The 27688-nt window shown below is 40.6% G+C and overlaps 1 protein-coding gene across 1 annotated transcript; it reads right to left on the bottom strand.

Moving 5' to 3' along the window:
* Window positions 1–5148: 5148 nt before the first annotated feature.
* tbx21 (T-box transcription factor 21) lies at window positions 5149–26804 on the bottom strand. Its single transcript, XM_074663433.1, has 6 exons — window positions 26257–26804; window positions 12008–12162; window positions 9002–9123; window positions 7864–8022; window positions 7211–7272; window positions 5149–6861 (listed from the first exon to the last, which is right to left on the bottom strand). Exons 1-6 carry the CDS (start codon window positions 26802–26804, stop codon window positions 6048–6050), a joined length of 1860 nt encoding a protein of 619 aa, XP_074519534.1. The 3' UTR covers window positions 5149–6047.
* Window positions 26805–27688: the final 884 nt, after the last annotated feature.

Consider the following 27688-nt stretch of genomic DNA (forward strand, 5'->3'; position numbering starts at 1 on the left):
CTGCTCAAGTCTTGCAACTGCGTTTACGACAGCATTTGCACAATCATGCTGCCGGTTCCCATCACTTTGTAAAAGTCATGTTTTCCCAATTGGTGTGCTACATAAACGCTGCAAAGGCCTTTTTTACTTCACATCCTCAGGGTTGCTTATTTCACTACTACAGAGGATATTAAGATCGCAAGCTCACCCAATCAAAGGCACAGCTCAGGTCATGTGACTGACGTGCGCCCTATGGCTGTACTCGAAGCCCTTGCCCCTTCCTATATGGCCGCAGTAGCCGATCTGCTTCAAAAATAATTTCAGAAACAGACAGGTGACGTTTAGTAGACTACGTCCATGTTTTATACAGTCTATGACATGGATGCAGAGGCGGAAAAACACCAAAACTAAACTAATTTGGCGAACGCTCAGGAAGAAGCAGTGGTGAAGTGTTGCAGCCACATTTATGAAAGTGTTTCATACTCACTCTCCCACTTTTTGAGTGTGACTTCAGGCAATCAGACCTCTTTGCTGAAGACGTCTCAGGTGGTTTGCACAAGCATGGCTATGTAAAGGTCATGTTTTCCCAAACGCTGCAAAGGCCTTTTTTGCCTTCACATCCTCAGGGTTGCTCTGTGATTTTTTTCCTTATATGGGACCTTTAAATCATTTGACGCAGTCATTTTTAATCGACTTTTTGAAAACAGCGTAGAACAACTGTATGGGTGCACGTCTGCTCAGGGCTTTGGTTCTCTGCAACCACTTTATTTTATTTTAACGTGCATCACTTTGGCTTTGATGCACTGAGGTGTCTTTATCAGTAAAGCGCGGTGAGGAGAAGAAGCTGCTGCAGCGGTCAGCTCTGTCTCCAAACTGTGAGTTTGCCTTTGATGCCGACCAGCTTTTATTGTATCCATCTCATTAATACTCAGCTGAATGTCAGTGCATGGTGCAAACTCCTCATTTTATCAACACTGACAGACTGTGGAGAGGTTCACAGACCTGTACTGATGTGAAACATATGAAGTACTCTGATTTTATTCCTGTGTCGTTCATATCCTTAACTCTGTCTGCTCAACACCTGAAAACACAAAACTTGAATTTTCTATGTGAGTTTTCAACGTTGGGATGAATCAGAAATGAAAATCATTAACTGTTGTTTGATCGTCTTTGATAGAGATATCCAGCTGGTTGGAAACATTAAACTGTGAATGTGTTTAGATCACACTCTTATTTCTTTATGATGTTAAATGAACTGATGTAGGATATTCTGCATTTTGAAAAAAAAAAAAGTTTTTCTTCTGTTGATCCACGTGAATTAAAGCACCACAACTTTTTCTTTTTTCTTTCATCTTTTTATTTTATGTATAAAAAAACAACAGTACAATACACAGTTATGCCACCTTTTAATAAATAACAACTTTCCCTCCAGAAATCTCTTCTTTTTATGCATCACATTTTAAAAGCTCTTCTTTAAAGAGACGACGGAGGACGTTTTCTTCCTCCACATTTACAGTGCACATGGACAACACACAGAAAAAAACACGCTGGTTACTCGACCTTCTCTCCCTTCTTTACTCCTCTGATTTTTTATTTTTTATTTTTATTGTACAGTAAAATCTCTGGAAACAAACTCCCACATGTCTTTTCTCTGACAGAGGGCTCTGGGGACGCACAGACTCATGGGAAATTGAGGGATAAGAGGTTCAACATGAGCAGCTTTTGGGGGAAGCTGGTTGTAATGGGGGAGATATCCAGCAGGGGGCGTTCCTGAGGTGTGTGCTGATGATGTGACCAAGTGAAAGCACAGAATGTACCAGGGCTTGATGCTGTGACTGACCTTGATCATTTTTTTTATTTAAAGTTTTATTTTTTAATATGAGGATCAAATATTTCCTTTTGCAAATGTTACCTGAGATGTGCATCATCATTTTTGTGATCCTCTGGCTGCAGATTTTAGGTCAGTCTTTGTGTGAAGCCAGCAGAGGATCTGTTTTTATGTTTGCAACTTGAAGCATTCATTCTTTAAAATTGCAAACAACCTCTTTATTTCCTGTTTGTTTAATCTGCACAAAACCTGAAGTGTAAAAAAATGACATTTTTTGCAGAAAGAGACTTTCTGAAGAGAGTGCTCCAGTGGCACTGTTACACCAGTTTAACTTAAATGAAAGAATAGCCAATTGAAAATTTATCTACTACACTTTTGTTTGACATTTTAGGGCAGAGATATTTTCAAAAACAGGATTAGCCACAACTTAGGTGTGCTGAAGATGCATCCTGAAGATTGATGGTGCAAGCGAAGATTAACACAACTCAAGTTGCAAATTAGCTGGATTTAAAGTATAGTGATGAAGGAATTTGCAGCTTAAATGAAAACACAACTAATGCAGAGCTGATGCAAAGAACGTCTGGAGTGTTTCATGTTCTTAGGGTCATAAAAAAGTTGTTTTTCTCAGCTTCATTTTCCTCCTACAGTGATGTTTCCTCATTTTATTTCATAATGTTTGCAGGAAAGAGTCTGTTTCTGAGACAATGATACTTCCACTGTGCATGAACTGTATTTAAAACACATGTCTCCCTCATTTTGCTTTGCAACTACACCTGCTCTTACAATGTTTAGAAACAAAGAAACCCTGAAAAGTCAGACTTTAAATATTTTTTCCATCCTATGATTAAAGTTTAAGCAGAAAGGTTTTAAAATCCCACCTTGGATGAACTTGTGTGCGTATAGCTGCGGCTGCCGTCTAAAGTGTGAGTTATTTCCCTGCCTATAGAGGACTGAAGTGACCCCTCCTGTGCTGCACATGAGGAAGTGCCTGACTGTCGCCCCCAGTGTTGTCTGACGCCATTAGCACACCTGGCGAGGAATGAGAAGCAGATCTCTGATCAGCGCCGACTGCGGCCTCACTCTTCATCTCTGTCACCGCGCACAGAGCCGGGCCTCTGTCAGCCGCTGTCACAACATGATCCAACCCCAGCACCAGAGGGGGAAATCCTGTGTCTGTCTGGTCACTTTGTGCTTCCTGCTCCTATCGTGACGCTGCCTCGTCCGTTTACCTGCAGCAGGTGTGTGGAGCCGTTCTGATTGACCCACTTTTCACACTTCTGATGCTACTGTACGAGAAAACCTGCAGCTCAGGAACATGAAGGTCTCAGGATTTATTCTTTCCTCTCCTGCATGTCACTCTGTGCACTTCAAGCTCTTGTCTCTCTTTCTCCTAACACTGGTTTCCAGTTATGTTGCTGTTGATGGAGGGATTAATCTGGGGTTTCATCTGTATATAGTTATAGTTGTGTGGCTTTGGAGGCATTGTCTCTAAAATGTCCTCAAAACTAATGCACAAGGAAATTGGAGGGTTTTTTCATCTGCATGAAAGTCCAAGCAGGATTTTCCACCAGGAGTTTCCAAATTCAACCTTTACCCAAAAATGTGGAAAGGAGAGGGTGGTCATTGTGCACGAAACAGTCGGTTCAGATCTTGACTGATGGAAGATCTTACTTATCATTCATCACAGGAGCTTCTTGGCCTCAAAGGCCACCAAGAAACTAAAGCTGCATCCAGTGTTTTTGTCTTATTTCAAGTAAAAATCATCTAGTAATACTCAATATGAGCCACATTGAACTGGTCAGTCCAGAAAAACGTCTTGTTTCAAGTTGTTTAAAGACAAAAATGAGGTCTGAATTGGTGGTGACAAGTTAAAACAGCCAATGGAACTAGGAATAGACCGATTATTGGCCGGGCCTATTATTAGGGCCGATATTTGGCATTTTGGGGCATATCGGCATCAGCCTTCCCTTTTTATTCGACGGCCAATATGCAACCAATTCAAAACTGTGTTGTTATGGCTCTGATGCAGCCGAGCTGCTGTCTGCAGTCACTATGTTTTTTATATGTCACTTTATTTTTTATGTTTTGTTTCTTTAAATGTTTTGAATATGTTTCTGTGTCTCTTTGAAATGATAAGAAATGTTTTGAACTGCAGACATTCAGGGGGCTGCTTGTTGATGCTTCTCTGCACACAATTTCTCCCTGTCTACTCTATGGAAGCCCTAGATGGTCAAAACATTTAAACAGAAAATTAATTCGACTGCATTACATGCCTGTAAAAGGCAGCATAAACTCAATTCTGTCCAGTTTTATTGCAGTTGCATTGAAATTTTGGAAAACTTTAATTACTATATAAAAACTTAAGCTATTTTTTTTTCAAGTTTTTATTTAACTTTATAAAATATGCTGCTAAGCCCGGGAGCTGTTTAACGAACATATGGTTGAGGGCATTTGAATGCAGTTTGGTCTATCTCTAAATGGAACAAGAAAAAATTGCTTGAAAATTTGCTTGAAACTAGAATAATGTCTTTTTTCAAGTAACCTTTCTCTTGTTCCATTGGCAGATTTTTTTTTTTACTTGTTACAAACAATTCAGACCTCATTTTTGCCTTTAAATAACTCAAAATAAGACATTTTTCTGGACTTGTCAGAAGAATGAGGCCCATATTAAGTCTAAAAAGACATTTTCCTCTTAAAATAAGACAAAAACGCTTGATAAGATTTCAATTTTTTTCAGTGCACCAACACGAGAGCTGAGTAGGAGGGTGTGTTAATCTAGAATCTGACCGCGAGACATCGCTAAATATTCCTGTTTCTTCACCTTTCAGAGGCTGTGGTTTGTGTTTATTTGAGATATCGTATTTAAGACCTTATCTTTGATTTTTTTTTTAGATCAGCAGTCTGAAAACTGAGACACGAAATATCACAAGTTTTTCAAAGCGGAGCTAAAGTCTAAAAAGCGTACAGAGTTGTTCTTATGATTCATCAAACAGCTCGTGCAACGATTAAAAAGATGGAAAACCCCTGCACAGCTCTGACCTGAGCTCTGAAGGACTCGCTCTGACAGTTTCAGAAACTAAAAAGCATCAACTGTAAAGCTGCACTTTTAGACGATAACGACGCCTGATCCTCGAAGCAGACAGATTTGCATGCTCAAGAAGTTTGTATGTAGACAGAATTTGAGGTTTTTGGCTCAAGGAAGAACAAAAATCTTTAGATTATCAGCTCTCAGTGTAGTTTGTAGTTTGGAAAATGTCTAGTTGCTTAAATATCATTATTTGAAAGACGCTACATATTATTTTTTCTTTTTCTTTCTTATTTTTTTTTCCTCTGACCCTCCTTGAATCCTGTTCATGGTATTTTAAAGTGCTGAATGTTCGGCTGCAGGTTGCTCCAAACTTTTACCCTGAATCCAAATATCATAAGAAGCTTTAAAAGATACAAGCTCTCCTTTTTGCTGCTGAGTAATTCCTTAATTCTATCAGTTTCCCTTTGGACGGCCTCCAGGTGTGAGGAGCTGCTATTTCTGCACCCACACACACACACACACACACACTCACACACAGATAAGATCGTCCGAGCTGGATTGAGTTAGATTAGCAGTCGTACTTCAGGACATGTGCAGCTTAAACCCTCTTAACCTCCTGACATTAGTTAACTCAGACCACTCTGACCCTGTAATGCTCCCAGTGGCCACCAGTGGGCGCTGTGCTGCACTGCACTGCTCCTCCAGGCCCTGATTGATGAGGAGGACAGAAGCGTGTGAGTTATAATTCTGCTCAGACTGATCAGGGGAAGTGAACGTGAGCATATTGTGGGAGTACGTGTGAATGGCTGAGGGTGAGAAGGACGAGACGGAGGCGAGGAGACGCTGAGAGAGTTTGATGCAGGAAGAACAGACAGGGCCTTCAGGCGTCTGTCAGAAAGCAGATATGCAGATCATTTTTTCACCCCCAAATCTCCAGAAGCTTCTGCGGCGAAAGTCACAGGTCTGTTTGTCTGCGTGGTGTTTATGTGACCGCAGGGCAGTGTCCCAGTCACATCCACTTCAGGTCAAAGAGAAGTTTGACAGTAACCTTGAAAGTTCCTGCTGTGAAGGTTTGACTCTGAGGCTTTGAAGACTGGTCGGATGCTGCTGCGTGGTTCTGGTTCTGGGTTCAGCTCCAGCCCTGACTGGACTGGACTCTTGGGAGGATGCTGGGACAGACTGTGGTGACGCATGAAGCCCTGTGTGAGATCATCAGTGGGTGTAGTAGCCGTAGTAGTCTGCGTCACTGTTGCTGTCCTTCTCGCAGACGTCTCCGCCGCGTGGGGGTGGGGAGTTTTCAGTGCTGGACGTGTAGGGCGACACCCTCCTCTTCTTGTTGTCACCGACGCTGCCTTCAAACAGGCCTGAGTCCGCTGAGGCTGCTGATTTCACAGACGGCGGCTCGAGCCATGGCTCCTCAGCCACCGCCTCTACTGAGTCTTTGGGTTTCTCCTGCAGCAGGGGCGTCTGCAGGGGTGTCTGCAGGGGCTCCAGGAGCGAGGGCGGGTGAAGCCTGGGGTTACCAGGAGACGTGGAAGAAGAAGAAGAGGAGGATGAGGATGATATGGGTCTGAACCAGCCTAAACTGGGGCCGTGCTTGCTGGGGTGGCTGAGGTACTGAGGAGTGGGCCGGCTGGTGGTCCAGCCCGCTGAGGTGGCTCCTGAAACAGAAACGCTAGTAGAGGCGAACGGGTGGTCGGGGTAGTAGCTGAGAGCGTGGTGAGCCGACGTCTGCAGGGGGAAGGGTTTGTAGAAACTGTTCCCAGAGAAGTCGCCTTCATACGAGGAGGTGAAGTCGAGCCGGTTGGGGGTCACGCCCTGCTGAGGCGGCAGGTACCAGTGGCTGTGGGGCCCCGGGCTTGAGGACGGGTCTTTGCGCTGCTGGGCCATGCTGAAGCGGCCCTGAGGCAGGGGGCTCATGTACTGCTCGGAGAAGTAGCCCTGAGGGTAGCAGCTCCCTGTTAGCAGCTGCTGGCTCTCTGTGGGGGAGGGGGTGAGGCGGTCGGAGTCAGGAGGTGCGTACAGCCTAGGCATGAGGGAGGAAGAGGAGGAAGAGGAGGAGGGGAGGGGGGTGCAGAGTGTGAGAGGAGTGAAAAAAAAGAGAGGTGTTACTTCCTGAGCAAACCTCAAACTATCTATCAAACATCTCACAGCCCCTCACACCCTCTGAGTGCAGCTTCGAGCTCTGCTGCAGTTTCATCCATTCCAATATTAAAATAAGATCAGGCAGATATCACTCCACATGAAACCATCCTCAGGCACTATTTTTAGGACGCAAATGCAAGACGCAAATAAAGATGTGCTCACTCCCCTCCAGGAGAAGATTTGATGACTTTTTCCAAACTGCAAACAAGCTTCTTTTAAAGATTACTTACGTGTCGTAGCTGTCGCGGAAACCTTTAGCGAAGGGGTTGTGATCTATTTTCAGCTGAGTGATCTGTGCGGGGAATAAGAGGGAGAGTGAGCAACCACGCAGGAGACACAAGAGAGCAGACAGAGAGGAGGTCACCGAGGAATAATTAATGAAGGTGATGTGTTAGACTTCATCATCTGAGCGCTGAGTCTGCATCCACACACACACACATGTATTTATATTTACAGAGTTAAAACCAAACAAACATGAGTGTGTTCATCTTCAGAGAAACATCCACATAAACAGCTGCTTCAGATTCACACACACACACACTGTGTTCAGCCTGGGTCAGCTGAGGTGATCTGACTCTTAGATGAACTCTGTCACTGTACACTAAACCCAGCTCACACACTGAATGCAGATTGCAGGGATGTAAATGAGTGTGTGTGAATTTTTCATACATGCATACATAAACGGAGGCCTCTATCATGAAACACGGCTCTGACATGAATCATTGATGCTAGGAGCACATTAGGATGGTGTTAGAGTGGTTAGAAGAGTTGTTGTTGTGATTGAAAATCTTCATCAGGACAGAAAACACTGACAAAGTCTCTTTGCAGATTTTTTTTCTTGAGTTAAATTTGATAAAAGTTATTTCCCCGTCATGTGACTCACATCAGCATTCTGATACGCCGTCACTGCGATGAATTGAGTCTCAGGGAAGATGAAGGTTTGAGCTTTAGAGGACAGGAAGGGGTCCTCAGAGCCGTCCTCCTTAACCTCCACGATGTGAAGACGGGGCTGGTACTTATGGAGCGACTGGAGCACGATCATCTGGAGACGAGAGACACAGAGGAAGAAAAGTTTTTGAAGGTTTGTTTATTTTATCATTACTGGAATGATTCTGTGTTAATCTGATAAAAAGTAGACACAGTGACAAGTTCTGTGAAGTGAAACCAATGTGGAAATGTGGAACACTTGAATTATCTCTAATGGCCAGCAGGGGGCGACCTCAATGTTTGCAAAAACAAAACAAAATAAACATAAGAAATCTAACCTTTTATTTTATTTTATTTTATTTTATTTTATTTTATTTTATTTTATTTCATTTATTTTATTTTATTTTATTTTATTTTATTTCATTTTATTTTATTTTATTCATTTATTATTATTATTATTATTATTATTATTTTATTATTTATTTATTTATTTATTCATTCATTTTTTGTATTTTCAGAATTATAAGATGAAAAGGTGAGGCAAATGGGGCTGGAATAAAACATTTGGAGGTAACTTTTTACTTTCTGGTTGAAAATTGGTTGCATGTACTCTAAGTTGACTTTAAATTTGCATATTTGCACTGAAAAACTGCAAAAAACTGAAATGTTAAGTGTTTTTGTCTTGTTTTTAAGAAATTTTTTTTTGTTATACTCGATATAAGCCACATTTACCTGACAAGTCCAGAAAAATGTCTTGTTTCAGATTATTTAAAGACAAAAATGAGGTCTGAATTGCTTGGAAAAATTAATAAATAATAAATTAATATAAATCAATTAAGAAATAGAAAATAATCATTACGTCTGTCTTTAAATAACTTTAAACAAGACATTTTTCTGGACTAGTCAGGCGAATTTGGCTCATATTAATTTTAAAAAGACATTTTCTAGTAAAAATAAGAAGAAAGCACTTGATAAGATTTCAGTTTTCCAGTGAATGTGTTAAATTTCTGATGCAAAAGCTGGACCCCTTACGCAGACAGTGACACCTTGCAGGAAAAAAAATGGGTCTGGATGCTCTTAAAGTGACAGTGTACCTGAGCCACATTGTTGGTGCTGCCTTTGTTGTTGGTGAGTTTGAGTTTGCTGAAGGAAACTTCTTGTCTCATCCAGTGAGCTCCTGTGTTGGGAGAGTCGGGGTGCATGTACATCCTGTTCCCTGAGAGGAGAGAAGATAACACGATGAGAAAAATCCAAATGGTACAATACTGACTCCTGAAATAGAGATAAGAAGAAAGAATTATGGGAAAGTCGTGTGCAAACCTACAGGATTTGCTTATGAAAAGGCCTTTGTTTTTGATTCATCAAAACTTGCATCCAAAGCTGAAAACAGACTAAAAGCCAGCAGGTGATGAAGCTTAAACGACCTGAAAACAGATCACCTCCTGTTTTCTGCACTGATTTTCCTGCCGTCGGTGCCAAAGCTGTGATTTCTCACAGCGTCACCACAGTGACCCGCTAACCTCCCATCAGCACGCCACACAAACAAACTATTAAAACTAATTCAGTAAAACTGTTTCACCACAGTTTCCACAACTGTAACACATCGAGTGTCACCTTTACACAACAGCTGGCATGTGTGTGTGTGTGTGTGTGTGTGTGTGTGAATACACCTTTTACACTCTCTGTCATTTACATTATTGTGGTTTTCATCAAACGCTCAATATCGTCTTGGGTTAACTGGGTGTTGTTTTTGTTTTAGGTGTGAAGACGAGGAAATTATTGCTGATGAGAGGAAGATGATGAGATAAGGATGGAGGTGGGAGTTATAGACAAGGTGCATGATTGTCATAGAATCACTTTAAATATTTGATAATAAGTAATTTCTGATAAAAGACACATCACAGGCCTTTATATTCACTCATCGGCTTCCAGATTTCTTTAAAGTATAAACATCAATGCTCAAAATTTATGTAAAATGTTTCTTTAAAAAGTGTTTGACCTTTTTCCTATTCCCAAAGATCAGATGTGGTCACTCAAACTCTAGATTAAAGAGCCTCTGAAGGAGTAACAGCTCATCTGCGTGACTAAAATGTTTCAGGGGGAATCCCCTGATTTAAGAATTTAGCTGATGAAGGTGTTAATAAAATGAAAAAAACAAAAGTTGACTGATCAAATCTAGATTTGGGAAATTTTAAAGCTCCCTCTGAGGAATTTTTGGTGGTCATGAAACAAACTTAATCTAACACCAAGGTGTCTCGCAATGGTCGAACAGATCCCTGACGATGAATATTGCTTTAAGACGAAAAGGCGTTTCTTTGGCGTGCTATCTGTCATCCTGTCTGACACCTCTACCCTTGCATGTTGCTGATAATCCTGTTTGCTTTTGTGGCTCGTGAAGAATCATCACTAATAGTTTCAGTATGTTTCACAGCTGGCAAAAAACGTAGAGCAGTTGTACGGTTTTACTCCTCTAACTCCTACAGACAGAAACCTCCTTCTCTTTTATTTATGCTGAACTTTTTGAAGCAAACATGTTTGACTAAGTCAGGGGTCTGCAACCTTTAGTTTCGAAAGCGCCATTTTACCTCAGCTCATCTGGATTACAGTCATCCAGGGGCCACAAAATCTACTTCATCTTCACAATACAGACAAAATAGGGTGTAATTCTAAACAAAGCAAAAAAATCAAGTGAATATTTATCTAAACAAAACGTTTTTTCATGTTCATAAAATTGTAAATGTGGTGTCTTAGTTTTGTATATTTAATAAATTTGCAAAAACATAGGAAAATTATTGAAAGAATGTAAAACTTGTAGTGTCAAAAATGTGATAAATTTTCAAATTTATGAAATTTCAATAAGACATTTTTCAAAAATGTGCAAAAAATATATAAAAATTAATAAGAAAAATCAGCAAAAAAATTTGCAAAAATTTGAAGTTTTAAAAACTTGCCAACACTTAAACAGTGCCACTTCAAAAGCTTAATTTTCAAAAATGTAAAAATTTTGATAATTGCATTTTTTAAAAAATTGATTCAAATTAGTATTTCAAAAAAAAAATTAAATAATTAAAATCTTTGACAAAATCTAAACAAGAAACAGCAAAACTTGCAAAAAATGTGCAAAAGTTACAAAAAGAATATAAAAGCTTCATTGTGATAGTTGATGCATATTTAGGTTAACAAAATGTAAATACATATGTTTTTTTAGTGACAATGTCTTTAATCATTAATACTCTCTGAAAGAAAAATAATAATTAAAAAAAAAATTAAAAACATTTTTTTAAGCTACAAGGAGCCACTGCCAAGGAGTCAAAGAGCCACATGAGGCCCTAGAGCCACAGGTTGAAGACCCCTGGACTAAGTGATAGAGAAACATGAGGCAAGCTTGCAAATAAACCAACAAGAACTAAAAGGGAACTTGGTTGAAAGTGTATCGCTGCACAGACATGCAAATATAAATTTCAGTGGCTAAAGCTGTGAGGAGTTAAACCTCTCTGCAGAAAGCTGTGTGAGGTCGCCGACTCCAACACGAGCAGAATCAACTGAGAATGTGTCAGAAACCTCTCACATCACGAGTGCATCATGTTGCACATCTTGGTTTACCTACTGTAAACAACACAAAATATAAACCACTTCCTCGACATCTTCCCGGCTGCACTGAGCTGAGTTAACACGTCTACAACTCATCCTGTGAGCACAGGACGCTCGTGTTTGAGCTTTTCTCTGTGTCTGGAAGCAGCAGGAAAAAAACGTGAGCACATTTTCATCCGTCGCTGAAGGTAAGAGCGGGAAACTAACAGGTGATTTCATGAAGCTGAGGTGTTTAAGTACCAAGGAGCTACATGATATGATAATAATAAGACGCTATCACTGTTGAAGTTTGAGGCTTTTCTTAAAGATCTCCAGAATGTGCTTATCAAAGTGGGACTTATTCAGTTTTTATCTGCCTATTGATTTAAAAACATAATTTCTCTCTGAATCATTCTGGAGTAATGAACACACTGGACACTATCAAGTCAATCCAACTCATTCAAACAGAGAAAAAGTGAAGCATTTATCTGTAATTTGGTGTTTTAATGTGAGTTTTGTTGCACACATACCTGGCATGTTTCCCTCTGCTTTCCCACACTGGACCCACTTCCCGCCTTGATACCTCCAGTGGTGCTGATCAGCCAGAACCACGTCCACGTAGACGTTATAATGAGCGGTTGGGTCCAGGAGGCTGATGTTGAAACTGAGGAAGGGGAACATCCTCCTGGGGACAAACAAGGAAAACACAAGGTTATTTTTCTTTCATACCATCAAGCATCTATTGCATTATATTGGTATAAAAATGTCATTTCAGCAGGTTGGAAAACTTTAAAATGTTATTTCTGGAAGAAATGATCAAGAAAATCCCATCTCTGGTTGTGTAAGAAGATAAACTACAGGAGTACACTTAAAGGTCCCATATTATGAAAATTATCACTTTATTAAGTCTTTTAGTGAAATTTGTGGGTCTTTGGCTTTCCTCCCAGCCCACAAAATGTGGTATGTAATGACAAAACCTGTACTTAGTAGTGCTTGTGAATGTAAAATCCTGACCTAAAACAAGCTGTTTGGATTTCGGGGATTTGACCAATCAGGAGCAAGTCTGACCTGATTGGTCCACTGGAGCAGATACCCCCGAGCCTCCTCCCACTCCTGTTGAAGAGCCATCACTGCTCTGTTTTTGGCTGTAAACAGCCACATAGTTCCATGCACAAGCTTCCCATCTCAGAAGAAGACAAGACTAAGTGGCTAAAGTTCATTTATCAAGGAAATGTTCCAGCTACACTCAGTAAAACTGTGCATGTGTGTGCTAGTCACTTCACGTCCGACTGCTTTTCCAACTTTGGACAGTCCAACAGAGGGCTAGCCAATAGACTGGCCCTGAATCCAGGCGCATTACCAACCATCCGCCAACAAACCTGGGACCCTGGAAATGTGAGTATTTTAAATGCTGTGGAGCAGGTGTAAGAGTTTTTCCTCAGTGTCCCCCCTGTCTCTGTGTTAGCTTCAGGATGCTAACTTTAGCTGCGGTTAGCCTGTTGTTTTAGCCTGTAATGTTACGGTAAACGAGCTTCGCTGTTTTCTAAACATTGTGCACTCGGAGCTCGAGGCGCCGCTCTCAGTGACGCTGAAGAGCGGGGCGGAATCAGCGGTGGCTCATTTACATATGAAGGCCACGCCCACTAAATCAGAGCGTTCTGAACAGAGGGGCTATGAGAGCCTGGAAATAAGGCTGCTTTTTGGACCAAAACATGTTACCACCATTTCATGAAGACATCAATGATCCATATTAAACTGCAGAAAAGGAGCAGAATATGGGACCTTAAGCACTGAAAAGGAGACATAAATTAGACATCTGCCTCCATGAAAAATTGCTTAAAACTACTTCAGTAATTGTATAATATCTTTATATTTCTTAAAGTTTTATTTCACCCTTTCAGGATCCAAGCTCTCCAGAAGCTTCCTCCACTGCTGCAATGCTACAAAATTATGTATCCTCTGTTTGAAATGAGAAGTCATAATTAGAGCTGTTTGGGCTGGAAAGGATGTTTGTCTTAGGTAAGTATCGCATCTCATAGCCAACTAGTGATGTCACAAGTTGAGCAAATCTCTTCTCACTCTCACATTATTCTCGTGCAACTTTTCAAAAAAGCCGTTTGTACTTCAACTGGAAATCCAAAACTTTTTCCACTTTTAGGTTTTGACATCCAACTTTTTTTTTTACTAAAATTTTTCTTTCTAAAAGGATGAAAAGCCCCAAATACAGGTCACTTTTTGTATTGGAAGAAGCATTAAAATAGTTTTAAATGCCAACAATTAAAAAGAAATTGGACCCTATTTCTCTTTTAAATAAATGCAAGCAGATAAAAAACACAAAGGATTCATCTGTCAGTTGGGTTTTGAAATACTATTTTTTTTAAATATTTGTGTGAAGGATTACATGTTTTAAAGGAAGTAAAAGTGATTTGTTTTCAGTAGGAATCAGGATCACTTGGCCCTGGTTGAAAAAGCGAGCCAAGTAAAATGAGATAGAGGAAGAAAAGAGCTTTGATTGTAACTGTGTGTTCATAGATCTAAAACTGACTGTAACTAAAGAAAAGCTGATGAGTGGAGGTGAAGTTTGGATGTGTTTCCCGTTCGGCCCTTAAAGACTCTGAGCGTTTCCTCTCCCGCTGTTGAATCAGAGTAATGGACGTGAAGTGTAGAGGATGTCTGACGAGTGCAGGGGACGAGCCTGCGTGAATTTTTAATGCTCCTGTTAATAAAAGATGCCTCAGAAGCTGCCTCTGATTGCAGCAGCTTTACAGGTTGAGCTTATTTCGATGTCAGAGGGCTTCAGTGAGACGGGGTGACCGGGAGGTCAGGGCGTCCCCGGGCGCCACGGCCCAAGAAGGGCGGGTTAAAGGAGGAGGAATATAGGACGTGGAGACTGAAAACAGAAAACTACAAACACAACACGTATGAAGGAGACTGAGACGTCAAAAAGATTCAGAGTGTTTGAAAAACATGAAATATTATTTTTAATTTCAAGACAAGAAACTTTGGTTAATTCAATTTCAAGGATTTTTCTTTCATTGCAACAGTGGAGGAGGATTCTAAAATGACTCTTAAAGAGACAGTAGCTGAAAGGAAGACACCAAACCTCAGATTTTTTGTCATCTCTAGATTGTGTAAAACTGAGTGATCGAAGGGACAAACTAAAACCTGAAAATGAAAATCAAAACACCAAATTAAGTCTCTTAATTAAAACTTTTTTACCAAACGACAACACAATATCTCACATTAGCTGCCAATCCAGGATCCTCTCATGTGTTTTCTGCTTGTATGTTGTACCACCCTGCTCTTTGGGTCAATACGGGTTCACCAGCATGTAGTTGGTGTTAATAAAATCAGGGCAACATGTTTGACATTTGGCCCAGCTGTTTTACAGGCTAACAGCTCCTCAGGCTATGGAGCATGTGTAATGAGAAATGAACAACCAGCACACCCTCTATGACAGAAAACACACCCTGTGTGTGGCATCTTTACATCTCTGTCGTGTGATTTAAACTCTGATAAAAGAGCCGGTGAGTGTTTCATATCGTTTGGAAGAAGTTACAGTCCAAAGCTAAAGCTAGTGAAATGACGATACACAAAAAGAAAACAGACTTCCTCTTCAGAAACACCCTCTGCTTTCTTTCTAAATAACTCTTTGGTGTGGGTCGGAAAAAAATGATACCATCTGTAAATACGGCGATAAGAAAGATCTGTCTCCAAACAACAAGAGCTAAACTTTAAAAAATGAATCCACAAGATATGATGCAGAGCATTTCAGCTGTGTGATTAAGGAAAATAAAACCTGACGTCTCACTGGAGCAGTTTGGTCGTTAGATCAGGTTTTGAGCCACGTTTATTCTGTTTAAAAGGGAACTCAAAGCTTATTTGTGGTTTATATGAAGTCCAAAATAAAACAGACCTTTTGTTTTTTTTTTTGTTTTTACTCTGACTCCTTGACTCAACTTCAGTATTAGCTATGTTTCAGGATGGAAAGAGTTAAAGTCAACAGATGTTATTCCAAAAAGACAGATCAAAGATTTTTTTTCCCCCTTATCTCTGTCATTTTGATCTATATTATTTGATCACTAAACACTAAACAAAACTAAATAAAAACACTAAAACTTCTAAAGTAAGCTCAAGTGATTTTTTACAGGAGTGATGTTGTAAAAATTAATAACAGCACACAAATTGTGATTGTTATGAAACTATGATTTTTACTCAGACTCCAATCGTGCCATCAAAATCTCTAATCAGGCATTGATCTCCACTCCTTTCAACGGCAACAACTGTCCGCCAACCATCCTCGTATCCATATTCAGACCCTCATTTACGTCAAAAACAGACTTTTCTCTGTCTGACTGAAGTCAAGAAGTAGGGAAGAAGTTTTATTAGTCTACATATGTCTCAAAAAACTCCACAAGCGGGACTTTTCCACCAGCCATCAACTGTACCCTCCATTGTGAGTCTGACTGATGACTCTCTGAGCGTGCACACACACACCCACACCCTCTCTTCTTACCCTTCAGCGGTAAGACAAACCCTGCCCTGAGCACTCCCAGTTGGGTCTTTCTGGCTACACGGAGAGTCCAGTTTAACAATCAATCATAGTTCTGGGTGAAACTGAACCGTGGCAGCAGCTCGCAGAGAACAGGTGAAAGGGCTCTTCTTCCATCGCACAGTTTAATACAAGTGAAAACAGAAACTCGGCTGTTTGGCGTATGAATGGATCTGCCCTCCTACACTCAGTGAGAGTACTCTAGAAAGCTTCTTCTGCTCTTTGATATCAGAGTTAGCAAACTGACTTTGTGTTAGGAATGCATCTGGTAAAAATACTAAAAACTCACATTTCTTTGTCATGCAACAAAGCTTCACAATCAAGCTTGTTATGAAATTGCAAAAAAAATGTTAAGTTCAGATATTCTATCATAACAAAGTAGAAAAAATGAGTCATTATAGCAATATATACTCAAATAAAGTATGTTTTAAGTATGAGTTAAGTATTTTTTTTTTTTTTAGGTCAAAATGTGATAAATTATTGCTTCTACCTCCCTGCCTGATTTTGACAATTTCACTGATAATGGGTCGTTTATAGGAAATCATAACCAGCACCAGGGGAAACCATAGAAAACACAACACAAGGGGGTATTTGCATGTGTGGGCGGCTCTCAGGCTTTCAGTATAGAGTTCAGATAAAAAAGCTGAAAACACAAACACAGAAAACAGTAGAGACAGATACGATAAGAGATGAAGCGATCTTTGGTATTGAATTAGCTTCAAGCAATACAGGCCCCGTTTTGATCTTTTATTCTGAAATCAAACACTTTTCTGGACGAATGTGAGTCATGTGAAGTCACATAAGACATTTTTGACAAAAAACGACTCTTGCTTAGATTTTGCAGTGCACCTCTGCTTTTATTTATTTCTTATTGCCAGGTTTTGTGATGCAGCTGTCTGCGCCTGTATGCTTCGCTCTGTGGTGAAAGCTTAAACTTGAAGTATTCATATGATATTCTGACTCTGTTTGACTCATAGTGCAGGTAACTTTTGTCTGTGAGGTTTTAAAAGTGGAGCATGCCCTCTGAAAGTTGTGGTGAAGGAGTCTTTTCCTTCTTTCTCGTGGTCTGCAAAACTGGGGCACTGGGTGGTGGGCTTTGGGGGCTTACCTTGAACTTATTATATTAACTTTAACTTCTAATGCAAATCATGCACTTCTTTTTTTTTGGATTAAAGGTAGCTCAGCTGCATCTTAATATGCTGAATTTAACTCTTAAAGACCCAACAAGATGACTTTTGTCAAAAGCAGCAATAAAGGCAAATGTTTCACAATGACATGCAAACAAAAAGCCTCCCGAACCTAAAAACAAGATTTGACGTTAGCACCACCTCAGTTTTGCAATTTTGCAGGACTGGATTTAAAGGTCCCATATTACGCAAAAATTACTTTAAGTCTTTTAGTGAAATTTGTGGGTCGTTGGCTTTCCTCGCAGCCCACAAAATGTGATATTTAATTACAAAACTGGTATTTAGTAGTGCTTGTGAATGTAAAATCTTGACCTAAAACGAGCTGTTTGGATTTTGGGGATTTGCCGACGTTGGCGATTCCCTGTTTTGACCAATCAGGAGCAAGTCTGACCTGATTGGTCCACTGGAGTAGGTACCCTCGAACCCCCGGAGAATGCTGAAGTTGAAGAGCCATCACTGCTCTGTTTTTGGCTGTGAACAGCCACATAGTTCCATGCACAAGCTTCCCATCTCAGAAGAAGACAGACTAAGTGTCTAGAGTTCATTTATCAAGGAAATGTTCCAGCTACACTCAGTAAAACTGTGCATGTGTGTGCTAGTCACTTCACGGCCGACTGCTTTTCCAACTTTGGACAGTCCAACAGAGGGCTAGCCAATAGACTGGTCCTGAATCCAGGTGCATTACCAACCATCCACCAACAAACCTCGGACCCTGGAAATGTGAGTATTTTAAATGCTGTGTGCTGTGGAGCAGATGTAAGAGCTTTTCCTCAGTGTCCCCCCTGTTTCTGTGTTAGCTTCAGGATGCTAACTCTAGCTGCAGTTAGCCTGTTGTTTTAGCCTGTAATGTTACGGTAAACGAGCTTCGCTGTTTCCTAAACATTGTGCACTCGGAGCTCGTGGCGCCGCTCTCAGTGACGTGGAAGAGCGGGGTGGTATCAGCGGTGGCTCATTTACATATGAAGGCCACGCCCACTAAATCAGAGCGTTCTGAACAGAGGGGCTATGAGAGCCTGGAAACAATGATGCTGTGCTTGATTTTTTTGGCTTTTTGGACCAAAACATGTTACTACCATTTCATTAAGACATCAATGATCCATATTAAACTGCAGAAAAGGAGCAGAATATGGGAGCTTTAAAGGGTTTGCACCTGTTGGCCCCGCCCCTCCTGTGATGTCATTACTTTAGATAAAAAAACTCAGCAGGAAGCAGCTGCAGCTACCAGCAGTTTTAAAAAAGATGCAATGTTTTCTCAAACAGCTGTTTCTGTGTGTTGCATGCAATTAAATTTTGTGAGAGATATCTAAAAGAAATTTAGGATAAAAAGAAAAAGATCAAAGATTTTTGCATTAAATGTGTTCAACTATTTAAGGTATTAAGTCAGTTTGCAGGCCTCTCTTCTCCTGCTGTGTTTGAGGCACAATTTGAGGTTGGATCTTTCCCCAAAATGTATAAATACCAACAAAAAAGTTGGGCAAGTTAAATATGAACTAATACCAGATGGTAGATCTGGACAGCAAGAAACCCAGACACAGACATTTGACCCTGATACATATATAAACATAAACTGCGTCTACAGCAGAAGGAATCAAACCTACAGCTCTAAAGCCAGCAGACAGCCTCCCTAACCAACCTGCCACTGTGCCACTCTGACTCACAGCAGACTTGACGGTAACGACAGTGGGCTGGTTGGCGCTCCCTCGGCCTCATCCAGGTGAACAAAAACAGATGAAAAGTCATAACTGAAGCCTTTTCATTCAGACAGAGGAGTGTAGGATCAGATCAGTGTGGTGAAGCAGCCAGTAATACAGAGAGACGACGGCTGGTGATGACATTTAAGAAAATCAAAATAAACTGTGTGGATGCTGGAGAGACAGAGAGGAAGAGGAGGAGGATGGGGGTTGGGTTTGGGTAGACAGAGGGGAAACCGCGGGGGGAAACAGAGGTTAGAGAAAAGGAAAGGGAAAGAGCAGAGGGTGGAGAGGAGGAGGAGGAGGAAGGGAGGGAGGGTTTGTCCTGGGGATGCACGGAGAAGAGGAGAAGAGGAGAAGAGGAGCTGGATATTCACTGGGGAGAGGACTTTTCTGCATGAGTGCACCGGCTGATTCATCCGGACAGGAGTTCAGGTCCAGTTTTTGTCACCGTGCGAGCGCCTGATCATCTGTGACGAAAACATGCCAGTCTACAGCTGCTGCCGGACACAAGCACTCTTTAACACGGACGCTCTGCTTCTCCATCCGGCTGGAGCAGAGGAATTCAGTGACTCGATGTGAAATCATCGTTTGATGCTGATGATTTCACGCTTTACACTGAGGTGTTTGCTTCCTGATACGTCTTCACTTCAGTGCAGATATGTCTTCATCTACAACTTCAATCCAAAAATAAAAGCAGAAAATCAAAGTTTGCATCATTGAAACTCATTATTTAATCAAAGATGACACAAGAGATGTTGAAACTACAACAACATCATCACCTCTTCTGTTTGGGAAGACCACTTCCTGGAGTTTAGACAGACTTTTCCTCCATTTTTGGTATCTGGTTAACCAAACTACAAATTCACAGTATATTTTTACCCTCCTCGCCTCCATTAACCCTCATAAAAACCAAATATAGACAGGCAGCAGTCAGAAAATACCGCTGCTGAGGCCAACAGGGATTGGCCTGCACCCTGAAGCGTGCTGGACTTCGTTATTTCAGGAGATTATTTTACAGGAAGCTCGGGTAAACACATTGGCACTAGAACTTTCTGCGAAAAGCTGCATACGCGTACATAAACAGCTGAACAGGAAGTGACAGTCATTCTGTCAAAACCCTGAATAGTCCAACTTCTGCTTTCAGACACACAGAGATGGAGTGATATGAAGAGAGAAAAAGCTGATGCACTTTACCTTCTGTTTGATATAATTAGAAATTATTATATTTAAACGTGTTAAAGCACAAGAAGAAGACGCCCACTTCAGTTTCCTCTGTGATGTGAAGTGAAAATGCCCAAAATATGACATACCCACTTTGGAAACAAGCTTCATTATTCACCTCTGAAGCCTGAACGATGGATGTATTTTTGATTATGAGTTAACCAATCACCCACAGTCCAGACATTATCATCAATATAACTTTATCTATCCTCATTTAATGTCGAAACTTCCCCATAAATGCTGATAAAAGTCTGATAACAGCTTCATAATTCTGCCTCTCTGCGATAAGGACGCTGAAAGCTGCAGAGTATCGATAAGTCTTTGGCACAACATGAATCGAAAGATTGTTTCCCCTCTGATTCATGTCAGAGTTTGGACTCAGTGGAGCAGAAAGATCAGATGAGCATGAATCCTCTCAGTCTGAAGCACCTCTGCATTAATTCCCAGAAAGATTTGGGTTCAGATCTGAGTCTCCTTCCTTGAACTCTTCTGTACGGTCAAGCAGAACGTCAGCGGCGTGAAGTTTGCAGCAGCTTTTACCTTCAAGCTCAAACTTAAACATGTAACTGTAACACACCAGACTGATGATCCACGGCTAGTTCAGTGACTTTAACCCGTTTTTGTCTTATTTTCAGTAAAAATGTCTTTTTAGACTAAATATGAGCCACGTTTACTTGAGCAGTCCAGAAAAGTGTCCTATTTCAAGTTATTTAACGACAAAATGAGGTCTGAATTGCTTATAACAAACTTGTATTAAGACATTATTCTAGTCTTGACAAGCACATTTCTCTTAATCCATTGGCAGATTTTTTTTTTACTTGTTTCAAGCAATTCAGAGACTTTTTTTTTATTTAATTAACTTTAAATAAGACACTTTTCTGGACTGGTCAAGTGAATGTGGCTCATATTAAGTCTAAAAAGACATTTTTACTGAGAATAAGACAAATACACCTAGAAACATTTCATGTTTTTGCAGTGTCTGGCGTCCAATTTTTAATTCACCTTGCTATTTGGGAGAACTAAGGCCTAATAAGTATTAGGAATGGGTACCAAATTAGGTACTTTTATAGGTACTGACCGAATCCTGTTCACAAAAAATCAAAAGGTACCATGTTTCTGTACCTGAATGCAACCTTGTGACTGTGATGGAGTGGAACAGTAGGTGATTTTCCATGCTGGACATGAACACAGCACTGCGAGTTTATATATTAAAACAGGAGTGGCCAACCAGTCAGAGATCAAGAGCCACAAAAAATTCTATCTATCTATCTATCTATCTATCTATCTATCTATCTATCTATCTATCTATCTATCTATCTATCTATCTATCTATCTATCTATGATTGCACAAGCGATTGAGAGGAGCACATGTAGAGAAGAGAAACTGAAACTTAAGTATCAATCTCATCACCCAAGTTTTGATCAATACTGATCTCAACTTTGCATCAATACATCAATATTTTAGATTGATCAGCACACCACTCTACAAAACAATATTTTATTTTTTATAATTTAAGAATGGATCAAAGAGCCGCACACCAAAAGACAAAGAGCCACATGCGGCTCACGAACCAAAGGTTGGCCACCCCTGTATTAAAGAATGAATATGTAAAACTGAAAAAAAAAATACATTTTATTATTAAATGTGTTGATATTTTTTACCACATAAACACAAAAAAAGTACTGAAAGTTGGTACCGTTGAGTACTGATATCATTTGCCAGGTACCGGGCATCAGTACCCTATCGTTTCAAATGTGAAAGGTACCCATTCCTCATGAGTATAACTAAACTTGGTCTTTGGTTATTAGTGTTATGAGTTCTCTAGAAGTTGTTGTGCACATGAATTTGTTGGGTTTTTTTCACTAAAATAGGTGTATTGTTTATATTTCACCCAATGATGATGTGGGCAGTGTCCCTAAATTTGGCTAATGGGTCAAAGTTTTAAACAATAAAGTATCGTGGGTCTGAGAGGCAGAAATGTTATGTCCATATGTGGATGCTGAGTCTTAAGAAGTTAAGTTTTTAATAATATTTTAATTTAATTTCCATCAAAAGTCCCCTTTAATGAAGCTGCTTCTTGGAAACTATGACAGGGAAAAGTTTATCGTCTGACTCATACCAGAAATGAAAACACACCAGGTGTAGGATTATTACATTAGCTCAATCAGAGTAATGAGGGAAAAACTTCACTTTCTCTTTTCACAATCAGTCACTAAACTCCCCCATTTTCATGCACCATGAAGGTCTCTGTCTGCTGCTTCGGAGGTGATTTCTTCCTCAGCCTGGACAACAAAAAAAGAAGCTGTATTTATATCACCACCCTGTGTGTGCGTGTGTGTGTGTGTGTGTGTGTGTGCAGTGCTGATGATCTCTGCAGGAGCCAAACCTCGACCTGCAGTGGCACCAGCCTGTGTGGTGATCTGAATTTAGCTCATGAGAAGTGTAGATGAATTCACCTCCCTTTCACTACAAGCCCTGAAAATGTCTCGAGATTTCAAAGCCCAGGTGTGGTACCCGAGCAAAACTTCTGAGAGATCTGTCAGGCTGTACAGCGTGCAGGCGTCTACTGAAGAAAAAAAGAGAATCTAGTCTTTTACTTCCTGAACTTCAAAGGTGCCTCACCTCCTCGGCGTGGCCATCTAAAGGCTCAGTCCTGTTTGACCCTTCTCTTACTTTCTCAACTCTCTTTCGCCTGCACTCTGGGTTTTGATTAACAATGCAGACCCTCAGACTTCTGTCTAAAATCACAGCAAAATTAATGTGAAGGCCTGAAGGCCAGATGAAAATTTAAGGAGGATTTCACCTCAGAAACTGGAAAAAAAAACTGTTTTATTTTTTATTTCTTTCTTTCTTTCTGGTGCTCTTCTTTGCTCAACTTCCTCAGAAACTTGCAGGAGTTTGGTTGTGTGTGTGTGTAAAAGGCCTTCATTGCTGAGTGTGCAGCTGGTTTTGCATGAATAAAAAAGAAGCATTTTCAGCGTCATCATTTGAAATGTTGGTAAAATGAGGTTTGTGGTTTTTGCACGACGTGAAAATTTGCTTTTTTGTCTCATGTGGAAGGATAACACCTCCACACCCATCACGCTAAAGCTGCTGAAGCTGCTGAGGCTGCGGGTAGTTTGAACAATTTCTGTAAAAGTGTGTGAGTATTTCACTGTTTTGATTGCTTTCAATTAAAGTGACGCACTCCTAAAACACATGTTTGGGTTATCACATCCTTTTAGGTGTGTTTCAGAAAGCAGAGTGTGTGTGTGAAAGAAGGACAGAGAAAATAGGACACACACTCTTCAAACACACTTCACTTCAAAAACAAATAAGTGCATCACATGTGACCCATTAGCTTTCTCTGATTTCACCAAAACTTCCTCACCAAATCTACACCCATGTAAAGTCCTCACCCACAAATACACAAGAAACATCAAATATTATTAAAAGATAGTTTGATGGTTTAAAAGTCATGCAGCAGAAGTCTTCAGTAGGTGATAAGTCAGACCTGCAGGCAGCCCCTGCTCTCTACTACAGAGCCAGGCTGAGCTGATTGTGGTTTGTCACTGTCTTGCTGAAATATATAAGGTCTTTCCTGACACATGCACACACACACAGTGTCTGAAGACATGTTTTCAAAAAACCTGCACATGTTGTTCAGCAGTAAAGCTCCCTTCCAGATGTGCAAACCATGTCATGGACTCAGGTTTTCCTCGATTTGGCCTGGTGTCTGTTTTCTCACCCCATGCACCGAGGTTAAAGCTGGGGTCGGTTTAATGCCTCAGTCCCTGCATGTCCACCCCTCACTCTTTCTCCTACTGTCGTATCCTTATTAATAAAAGCCCAAAAAAATAAAAATTGATAAAAAAAAGTCCTTTAACCACGAGACAGTTCTCCATCTTTAACAGATTTGAGCACAGAAAGGTCTCCATTGCTCATGTTTATACATGTTTATTCTTTGCATCGTGACATTTTAAACTGTATTTGTAAATGCAACAATGAACTGTGTCCAGTTTTGGGCGATTTCAAACCCATGCAGTGACTTCCACTACAGTCTCATCTGTTTTTTAAAGCACAGCCATCCAAAGGCCTAAAATCCACGGCCCTGCAGTTTCCAGCCTTGTCCATTTAGTGCAAGAGTTTCCCAGATTACATGAATCATTTAGACGAATTATTCTGAAATTGTCAAAGTTTTTTTCTGGTAGAACTTGTGTTTCTGAGACTCAGACATTTTAAACCCATACATGTTTCTCACCTGTTGCAAATTAACCCTAAAAGTGAAGATTTTTCTTCTTTTAGCTTAGAAAACTGGTTTGTGTGTCTTGTTTTTCCTGGCTAAACGTGTTGCCATCATCAAATTAAAAAATTAGCATAAATGTTTCATGAGGCAATATTTATTTAAGCGTCAACATTTGATGTCAGTTTTTGCATTATTTTCAACATTTGATGAGGTTCAAATGATTTACACACAGTCAGAAAATCTTAAACTCAACATTTTGTAAATAAGGCTATGATAAAGAAGCTTTATATCTTATATATTCTATTTTATGAAGACAATTTGGAACAAATACTGATAAAATTGAGGCTTTGTTACTTTTTTCAAATTTAAATTAAGAGATCAACTCAAAAGCAGCACAGAGCAGCATTTTCACAAGATTTCTTTGCAGCAGCTCTGGCAGCAGGTGTTTGTAAAGTAAGTTTTAACAAAAGTCAAACCTGCAGCAGATTAAGCTCTTGCTCAAATACTGTGCAAATGCAAAACGTGCAAAAATAAAATAAATAAAAAACATTTATTTCAGATTATTTCATTTTTAGACCTGGAGAAAATTCCTGAGTCCTGAGGGCATTAAGGAGTGAATTCATCGTCAATATATCAGCGTCATATTAGTGACAGCGCTGTTGTTTTCTGCACAGATCCGCGCCATGAGAACTGCGTGGCCTCAAACCTTCTGTCAAACACAAGTGTCGCGTTTTACAGGATTAATCCTCATCGACATGACTGCGCCTTAATGCTCACTGACCCATCAGAGGACCCGGCAGCGCCGTCTCCCTCTCCTCTCTCCTTCTCTTCGCTCAGGAGAAACAAAAACACCAAAAATAATAAAAATAACTTCTTTTAAATCTCATCCTTTCTGCTGCAGCTGCGTGATGCCGCTCTGAGTTATTGATCACAAAGTTTGTCCGGTGATTTATTAACAAAGCGCCCTCGGTCTGAGCAGATGAGACATTTATTCCACGCAGATTTGATTTTTAAGCGATCATTTATGTAAAAGAAAACTTGAGGAATTAGTAGCTTTGTGAAAATTAATTTGTGCAAAACACTTTAATGAAATTTTAAAAGGTGGGATCTAACAGAGGTGACAAAATGTTTTCCAGCAGCTGATGTTTTACACCTTCTCACAATTTCTTTGATCTTAATTTCTGCTCAGATGATTATTTTATCAGATTTTTTTTCTGCATGGAAAAAAAGATGACTACATAACAGAAATTACTTTGCAGAAATCATTAAACCAATCAAACACATGCACTGTAGATCATATCAACATGTTCAGGGAACTTTAAAAGGTGCATTTAAATGTTCTTGCTTTCAGTGCTCCAGTTATGACTCAATCAGGTTAGGACCAGGTGTGCGCAAAAAGGAGCAAAGTTCAAACGAGACTAACTCTGAGCTGTGCATGTGGTTCAGAGGTCGTTCTCACCATGCTTAAAACTCGAACTCAAAGCTGCCAACACCTCCGTCACCGCCTGACCGGTGATGTGGTGATGAAGTCTGCACAGTCCTGCGAGGGGCTGCAGAAATGTAAAGTATGATTTTAAGTCCGTGAAGGCAGCATGACGAGGCGATAAGGTGTCATTTAGTTCTCAGAAAACCTCTTCTGTTAATCTAACTTGTAAAGTCACTGTGGTGTACTGGTTATGGTGGTGGTGGTGGCTCATCGTTAAGGGCAAACTGCTACCAAGAAATTAAAAGTCGTGTTACAGGAACAGGACTGCGCGTAATTTCGTGCGTAATTTGGAGTTTGGATACGTTTTCTTAGATCGACTTTGGAGACAACCAGCGATTTGCGACGCAGCAGAACCTGTGGATTTTAAAGGTGCAAAAAGAAGCAAATCTATCGACTTTGAGAGTCAGTCTTACCTCCCCTGTTTGGTGATGATCATCTCGGTTTGGAACTTGTGGAACTTGGCCCACAGCGGGTAGTTATTAAGCAGAGCCTGCGTCTTCCCGCACACCTGTAGCCCAGGTAAAGGGTAGAGAGGCGGTCGCTGGTAGCCGTGTTGAAAGCCCGCTGGGTAATTCTCCGGAGAGGGAGAGTAAATGTCTTTCCCGCCCGTGGGAAACCCGTCTCCTGCCGCCGGGATGTAACCCTGCCCGGCTCCGCTCCTCGGTGGAGAGCGCACCCCGCCGTAGGGGCAGCTGCTGAGGGTCTGTGCGTAAAACCTGCCGGGCTGTGCCCCGTACCCTCCCACTGCCTGCTCCGAGTGATACGGCAGAGTCAGAGTGTCCTGCCCGCTCTGAACAGAGTCCGGGTAGTAAAACCTGGCGTCCTGAATCCCCATTTTGAACTCAGTTAGATCCTTCCCGCTGCGGTGCAGGTGGCTGCTGATGTCGGTGTTCTTTCCAAAAGTTTGCGTTTCAGTCCCATTCAACATGCTGAGGTAGAGGTTGCCACCTATGCCGCCCATTTGCAGCCCCGCTCCCGCTCTGTGCGTAATGTCATAAGGCTCCACTCGTGCGTCCAGATGAATGAGAGCATGAACAACAACAAATCACAAACAGCACCGTTTGGACTCTTCTCCTCACATGAATCACTCTGAGTGCTCTGACAGGCCACAAACTTTCTGAGTCCCGGCCGACAAAACAAAGCAAACTATAAATGAAGACATAAATCCATCAGCTGAGAATTATCTGTTCACTTTTTTTTATGACCCGAGCAGGTGACTGTGTCGTCTTATTTGACATGTGGAGTCGCTGCCAGTGTCTCAGACACACGCTCAGTTTTCTAACCTATGATATATACATTTAGTAAGCGCTCATATTGTTGGAGGTGGGTCTGATGCAGAGGGAGGACGTGATAGGTTCCCATGAGCGAGACTCGTCCCTCGTCTGTACACACACACACACACACACACACACACACACACACACACACACACACACACACACTGCCCTCTGAAAGACACGGACTGTAAATAATTTATTACAGATCATAAGGATGATATTTTACACTGCAGGTTATTCATATTAAAGCCAAAATAGCTTTTTATTGAATCTTAATAAATCTTAACTTTAAAGTTTAATCTCACACACTGTCTGCTGTGTATTTTCATTCAACGAAAATAAAAAAAACAACAACATTTTTTTAAATCAATGGCATAATTAACTGTTGGAATAAAAATGTTGACCAATGCATAAGCTGCATTTTTACACCATTTCGACAATTTCAAGAAATACTCGCAACAGCAGCTGTGATTTAAATACTCAAAAACAAAACCAACTTTTTTTTTATTTCGTGACAGAAACTGAACATTTTTCCATTTTAAGTCAAAACGTTTTCAGATCAGATGAT

This window comes from Halichoeres trimaculatus, unplaced genomic scaffold (assembly GCF_033239565.1).
Source record: "Halichoeres trimaculatus isolate MK-OKI-2021-1 unplaced genomic scaffold, fHalTri1.1 fHalTri1_scaffold_23, whole genome shotgun sequence".
NCBI classification, from domain to species: domain Eukaryota; kingdom Metazoa; phylum Chordata; class Actinopteri; order Labriformes; family Labridae; genus Halichoeres; species Halichoeres trimaculatus.

What these genes read in the sequence shown, in the direction of transcription:
- tbx21 (XM_074663433.1), bottom strand. Translation starts at nt 26,804, where the DNA reads ATGGGCGGCATAGGTGGCAACCTCTACCTCAGCATGTTGAATGGGACT. An exon ending in ATCATCACCAAACAGGGGAG is followed by an intron (nt 12,163 to 26,256) that starts GTAAGACTGACT and finishes GTTTGTCCCCAG; the next exon opens with GAGGATGTTCCCCTTCCTCA. An exon ending in TTCCGCGACAGCTACGACAC is followed by an intron (nt 6,862 to 7,210) that starts GTAAGTAATCTT and finishes CCTCATGCCTAG; the next exon opens with GCTGTACGCACCTCCTGACT.